The 7,423-nt window shown below is 41.6% G+C and overlaps 1 protein-coding gene across 1 annotated transcript in view; it reads right to left on the reverse strand.

The window, feature by feature from the left end:
• The window catches only part of SKAP1 (src kinase associated phosphoprotein 1), a 382,402-nt gene extending 375,956 nt beyond the window's left edge, over window positions 1-6,446 (reverse strand). Inside the window, exon 1 of the mRNA XM_027872845.1 lies at window positions 6,212-6,446. Coding sequence (XP_027728646.1) covers window positions 6,212-6,260 — 49 coding nt within the window. The 5' untranslated portion in view covers window positions 6,261-6,446. The remainder of the gene's footprint in view (window positions 1-6,211) is intronic.
• Between the last annotated feature and the right edge of the window lie 977 nt (window positions 6,447-7,423).

Here is a 7,423-nt window from a genome sequence, read left to right on the forward strand (position 1 = left end):
GCACCTTTCCAAAATGCAAGAGCTACTTTGTGTATGGCAGACACATTCAATGGGCACTGAGAGTATTGTATTTCAGGACAATACAATTAGTAGCATTCATAAGAAAAGACTAAATTCCATTTCCCCTAAGTATTTTATATGTAAGACTTTTTAGAAAGTTATCCATCCAAAATAGTTAAAATAGTCCAAGTATTCAGAACAATCATTCCCAAAGATTTGCAGATAGCCATGGTTTTACTGTACTGAATCAGATTTTATGGTTGGCTGCATCAACCAACAGAAATCGAGGCTGTAATCTGGAAGGAAATGATTAATAGCTATTTCATTCAAAGGTGGTTTAAAGTAAGTAACCATAGGCATTTCAGAGTGTCTTAAAACAGAGATTGTTACAACATGTGGCTGGCTGTGTTGATCCTATTTGGACTTTATTTATTTTGTAGTCCAGACATGAGGATCTGGATACCTTGTAGGTAACTGGTGCCAACTCAATAGACATTGAGCAATAATCATGCCGCACTTGTTTACAAAAGCTCCTCCCCTCCCCCCAAAAATGATTATAGTCACCATATTTTGCCTCTGCTTCAAAGGCCCTTCCAGAAAGATGAAGAAAATACTGGTTAAGTTTATATCTCTCTATGACAATGATTATGCACACCGACAGCACTCTTGGTTTTTTTTTCCCCCAAGCTGCTACTATCACAAGCTATAGAAAGATAGCTGACTGTTCCATTGAAAGCGAAGCTATTTGACAAACAGACCTGAATATTTCCTCGTCTTTCAACAAATCCAGAGAATGCCCTTTGTTGTACTTATCTGTAATGTACTTATGTGTTGATAGGCAACTAGTTACTATTTCTATTGGGAGCATTTGACAGAAGGAGACCGTTTCCTTGACCATTATTGTTTTGATCTTTGCCAAAACTCCAATAAAGCATTTCCAAGCTTTTAAGGAAAATGATTTATTCTGAACCCAAGAAATTATGCTCATGGTTTTTTTATGATTCAAAACATTTGCTCAAATGCCATATGTATAATTTTTAAAGCACATTTCTCCATCAAAAAAAATATTCTTGTCATCCTGTTCAATAAATAAATAAATAAGTCAAGCTTTGAGTTTATGGCTGTAAATGGCCTGTCTTAAATCATTGCTGGGGGTGCTTATGTCTCAGTTTATAAAACTAGTGATTCATTGTGGAAATTCAATAATCTGTCCCTGCCCTCTCTATCCCCTACTTATAATGACACTTGTGGCATAGCTCATGTACCCCAAAACTTCCATAGAGAGATCATGTAATGATCAGGACCTATGTAGAATCACAGAACACAAGGACTGAAGGAGGCCTCAGAGGCGACACAAAGCAGTGGAAACAGAACCAGGCTTGTAGTCAGGAAGATTCACCTCAGGTATGCAATGGCTGTGTGACCTTGGGCAGCCACGTAAGCTATGTAGACCTCAGTTTCCTCATTGTAAAGTGAGAGAGGAGGGTTGGACTAGATGGTAGCCGAGACCCCTTCCAGCTCTAAATCTATGGTCCTATGATCCTCTGAGTTCAATTTGTCCGGATATGAATCCACTCTAAAACATATCATGCCTAAAGTCTCTTCCCATTCCTGTCCATCCTCCACTCAGCTGTCAAAGTGATCTTCCTAAAACGCAGATCTGATCATTTGTTGTTATCATTCAGTTGTTTTTCAGTTGTGTCTGACTCTTTGTGACCCCATTTGGGGTTTTCTCAGTAAAGATACTGGAATGGTTTGCCATTTCCTTCTCCAGCTCATTTTACAGATGAGGAAACTGAGACAAGCAGGGTTCAGTGACTTGTCCAGCATCACATAACTAGGTGTCTGAGGCCAGATTTGAGCTCAGGAAGATGAGACTCCAGGCCTGGCGCACTATTTACTTTGCCCTCCAGATGTTTATATCACTACCCTATTTAATAAACTCCAATGGCTCCCTATCACCTCCATAATCATATATATCTGTTTGGCATTTAAAGTCCTATAAAACCCAGCCCCTCTATTTGGCCTTCTTACTGTCTCCCAAATCCCCCCCAACCCTACACATACTGTGATCCAATGACACTTTGTTTCTCAAACAAGCCACTCCATGTCTCAGCTCCAAGTATTTTCACTGGTTGTCCCCCATGCCTGGAATTCTCTCCCTCTCCTCATCTCCACTTCCTGCCCTCCCTGTCTTCCTTAAAGTTCCAGCTTAAATCCCATCTTTTATGAGAAGTCTTTCCCTATCCCCGTTAATGCTAGTGTCTTCCCTTAGCCAATCACCTCCAATTTGTCCTGTATATACGTTGCCTGTATTTGTTTACACATCTACCCCACTTGACTGTTTTTTGCCTTCCTTTGTATCTTCAGAGCTTGGCTCCACGCCTAGCAAAAAGTATAAAGGCTAGTTGACTGACTGGTACAAATTACTGACTGAGTGATAAATGCTACATTTAGTGTAAATGGTAAATGCAAAAGTAAGTGTCCAGCTTCTGCTTAAAGACCTCTAGTAAGGAAAGAACCAGCTACCCTCCTGAGGCAGCCCATTCCATTTTTTTTCTGTTAAGATGTTTTTCCTTACTTTGAGATATATAATCTGCCCCCTTTCAATTTCCACCCTTAGCTCTGTCTATGGAGTTAAGCAAGTCTGATACCTCTTTCATATAAAAACCCTTCAAATACTTGAAGATAACTATAATGTTTGATCATAAGATCAAAGATTTAGAGCTAGAAGGGACGTTACACGTCATCTATTCCCATCACCTCATTTTTCTTTCTTTTGTTGTCCCCCTTCTCTCTCTCTTTCTCTGTCTCTCTGTTTCCAAACAGCAACTAACATAGAAGTGTTTCTACATTCTAACAGCCCAAATTTTCACGTCTCTTGAAAACAGTATTCAGCTGACTCACACCTGGAGCTGTGCACCATTGGAAGGGGAAAGGAAATAAGCATTTATATAGTGCCTACTATGTGTCAGGCATTTTGCCAAGCACTTTTTACAGATAATATCTCATTTGATACTTAAAACAACCCTGAGAAGTAGGTGCTATTATTATCCCCATTTTATAGTTGAGGAAATCGAGGCAAATAGAGGTTGAGTAACTTGCCCAAGGTCACACAGCTGGTTGGCTAGATTTGAAATTATATCTTCCTGACTCAAGGCCCAGCGCTCAATCCACTTCACCACCAGCTGCCTGATACTGCTATAAGCACGAAAAACCACACAAATGACAAATTCCTAACACACTCACTAAAGGAATCTTTAGTTATGTTTATTCCTCACTACCTATTCTTTGAGGTAAATGGGCTCCTAAATGTAAACTTTTCCAAAAACGTCCTTAACAAATATGTTAACCAAGTGAGTTCCTTAAATTTTAACCTCAGACTCTACCTTATATACTAGGAGGCCCAAGCACTGTACAGATTGTTAAGACACAGCAAGTTTGATACAGAAGTATGTGACATGCAATTAATCTCCATTCATAGCCTGCTATACTTGTCAGCAAACAAAGGCCCTGCTTTAGAAGGAGATCTGAAGACTTCAATTAAAAACAGTCAGCTAACAAGAAAATAATGTAAGTTAAAGGAAGGTGGCAGGTACAGAAATGAGTTGTTTACCAAAGTGTCAGTTCCAAACAATAAAATGCCGCACATCAAAAATGCTGAAGGGGTAGCTTTCAATTCAAAAGCCACTGAAAACAAATAGGAGTTTTGCTCTGAGTCTGCCTTCATTAGAGCAAAGCAGGAGAGGAGTTTAGAGAAGTCTGTTATATATAGTCATATATTTGTGTGTGTGTGTAGTGTATGTATATATAGTGGGTATAAAGTGTGTGTATATATATATATATACAATGTGTGTGTGTATATATATATATACAATGTGTGTGTATATATATACAATGTGTATATATATATACACAATGTGTGTATATATAGTATGTGTGCATATTGTGTGCATATGTGGTATATATAGTGTGTATATATGTGTGCATAGTGTATATATGGTGTGCATATAGTATATATATGATGTGTATATTTGTTATGTATATATAGTGTGTGTATACAGTGTGCATATACAGTGTATATATTGTATGTATATATGGTATATAGTGTGTATATATATATACATTGTATGTCTATATGGTGTATAAATATAGCATGAATAATATATTGTATATATATATGGTATATATAATAGCATGTATGTATATGTAGTGTGTATATATGTTATATATATGTCTTGGGTGTATGTGGTATGTATATGTATATATAGTATAAATGTAGTATGTATATGGTGCATATATAGTGTGCATATATACAGTATGTGTATACATAGTATACATATATATGTTGCATATGTATGTGAGATGCCAATGTAAAAAAAAAACCCACAAGGTTACGGGAGAATTCAATTCTGGTTAATCCCACAAATTTTTATTAAGCATCTATGGAAAGGAAAACAAAAATGAAACAGCCCCTGCCCTCAAGGAGCTTACATTTTATGGAGGAGGAAAATATATGTACACAAGCAAGGAAATAAAATCTATTTCCAAGAGGTAGAGGGAGCTAATAAATAGGAGAATCAGGATAAAGTCAACTAGCACCTGCAGTTGGCTTTGAAGAGTGCATTCCAGACTTAGGGAAAACTGGGAAGAAACTGGGCTCCTCAGCAGTATCCTCTAAGCCAAAAAACAAAAAACGAAATAATTTGTAATTTGTACACAAAAGTCTAATACTCTGGAGGAAGTTGTCAAGAAGCAAAAGTTGAAGTAAGAAATACCCCAAGTCCCCTCTGATCCCTTCAATGTATGAGCAGTTTCTCATTTCAAAAGGCAAAGTTTAAGGAGGTTATAATTAAGATGGATTCTGAGTGTCTCAACCTCAAAGCAACATCTGGCTGGTAAAGAATGGTACTATACAGGAATAAGCCAGAAATGAAACCTAATGCTAAGAATAGGAACTGAAGGCCTTTGTCAAAGATATTATTTGAACTGTGGAACGTCAGACCTGGAAGGAATTTTAAATGCTATCTTTCCTCCAGAAGAGGAAACTGAGGCCTACAAAGAAAAATTGATTTCCTTGCCAAAAGTCACAAAGGCAGTATATACCAAACTTGGGGTTTGAACCCAGATCATGGGATTTGTTTAGAATTGCAACCCCCTAATCTTATACAAAAAACCTGAGGCCTATGAATGTTAAGTGACTTGGTACAGATATTAAGTGACAGAGGCAGTATTTGAACCCAGATCCTTTGCCCAAGGTTGCATCATAAGCAGAGCCAGGGCTAGAAAAGAGGCCTCCTAAACCCAAGGCCTGTGTTCTTTCCACAATAGCACTACCAGGAGGTTAAGGGAGATAAGAAATCAATTATTTCAAGTGGAAAGGGGGGGAACATAGCATGCCTCCCAAAGCATGACTACTATTAAGTCTGATAAAGAGATACTAATGAAGTATAGATTCCATGACCCCAACCTCAAAGGCCTGGTAGAGGAACAAAAGTTACTGTCACTTTTGAGTTCCTAAGTGGAGTTTTCATCTAAAAAAGTCCCATCTGCCTGAGCTAACTTCCATCAACTGTCCGCTGGTGAAGCCTACTTTAAACCTGGGAACTTAAAGTTTCGACGTGGCCATAACTGTTTAAAAAAAAAAAAAAAAAAAAAAAGAGTGGACCAGCCCACTAGACAGCTTTTTTAGGATGATGCCACAACTGATGATCGGCAGGACCTCTTGAGAGAGAAGTGGGGCATCTGCCCCTGAGGAAATCACCAGATCACAGATTTATATCTGGAAGAGACCCAAGGCAGCCTAGCCCAAATCTCTCATTTAGAGATGGGGAAATTGAGGCCCAGAGAGGTTAAATAACTAGTCTAAGATCACACTGGCTAACATGTCCAAGTAAGATGGGAAAATCCTTCAGGTTCACCAAGCACACAAGGAAGCTGGACCTCCCCCCCCCCCATCCCCAGACCTTTGCACAGACCATTGGCAGGGCTACAGACTCCTAGAGACTTCTCACTGCCCCACTTTAAGCAGGAGGGTGAGATTGGGCTGAAGATCATGACAGGAGGTGAGGGGACAAGCCCATGCTGGGGACGCCTACCCCCAAACTACCCAAGGCCTCATTTCCTTTCCTAACCTCAGCGCCTCAAAACTTTCTGCAGCTGGGGTGAGGGTGGGGGCGGGGACGGCACCAGAGGTGGTTCCGGACTTTACCTTCCAAGAGCCAACGGATCTCCTCGGGGAGGGTGGCAGCAGCCTGCATTTGGAGGGGACTGGAGAGAGGCTGGGGCGCGGGTGAGGGTTGAAGGGGCTGAGGACCTTGGCCAAGAGAAGGAAGGTGAGCTGTGTGCTTGGGAAGGGAAGAGCACCGAGCGGGTGGAGCCGGCTGAGAAGGCACCTGCTGCCGGGTCAGGGCGGGGGCTGGGGCTCCTGCTGCTACAGCCGAGGATGCTGCCTCCCGATAACGGGGCGGGGCGCACGGGAGGGGACGACTCAGGAAGCGGCGCGCGCTGCAGGGTGCGTGGCAGGGACGGGCGGGGCAAGAAGGTGCAGCGCCCCACGGCCGCGGGTGGGTGGAGCACACCCTCGACGGTCAGAGCTTAGAGGTCAAGTCCTGCGCTCTGCCAACACTCGACCCTCCACTGTTCTGCACGTGCAGCATACTGGCAAGGCCGGGGGGGGGGGGGGGAGGAAGATTGAGGGTACGCACCTTGCCCTCCAAAGTCTTTTGGAGATCCAAACCTTGAATTTTTTTGGCCTGGTATTGGTAAAGAAAATGGAAAAGGGCCTTTTAACCGAGCCTTTCAGCATCCTTGAAGCCCCCATCCTCCCTTCCAATCAAATCTTGAGCCGCTGGAAAGAAAGTCTGTGTACCACGTAGCTCATGTACAGCCCATGTGGCACGTGGAGTGAGTCCTTTAAATAGGGCACGCTGGGACAGAAACCTGGTGAGAAGAGGGCACAAACGAGAATAGGGCAAGTCATGCAGTTGTATATATGAGCTTCAAACTGTTTGATTATTTGGACCCCTGATCCTTGCCTGTTAAGCTGGAATGCTGGCAGTAACCAGAATTAACTTGTCTCAGCTAAATTCTAATGCTTAACGCAGGTGCAGGCAAGTTCTCATAAATAAGTCATCTCAAATCCAGCAAGATCAAGAGACCAGAGAGGTTGTGGGAGATACAGGGAGCCAAAGGCAATTGGTTTCTGCTGCTGCTAACAAATATTACCGGGTATAGACCTCGTACTTACTTGTCTGTGTGCTTATTTTAACAGCTCCCTCTCTCCTCCCAGTTGAATATAAGCTTCTTGAGGTCAAGAACTATTCTGTTTTTCCTTTGTATCTCCAGCTCTTAACACAATACCTGGCACAATGTTGTTGTTGATGATAATGATGATGATGCATCCTGTCCCATTCCTTGTGAT

The sequence above is a fragment of the Vombatus ursinus genome, unplaced genomic scaffold (genome assembly GCF_900497805.2).
Source record: "Vombatus ursinus unplaced genomic scaffold, bare-nosed wombat genome assembly UNPS02014801.1, whole genome shotgun sequence".
NCBI classification, from domain to species: Eukaryota; Metazoa; Chordata; class Mammalia; order Diprotodontia; family Vombatidae; genus Vombatus; species Vombatus ursinus.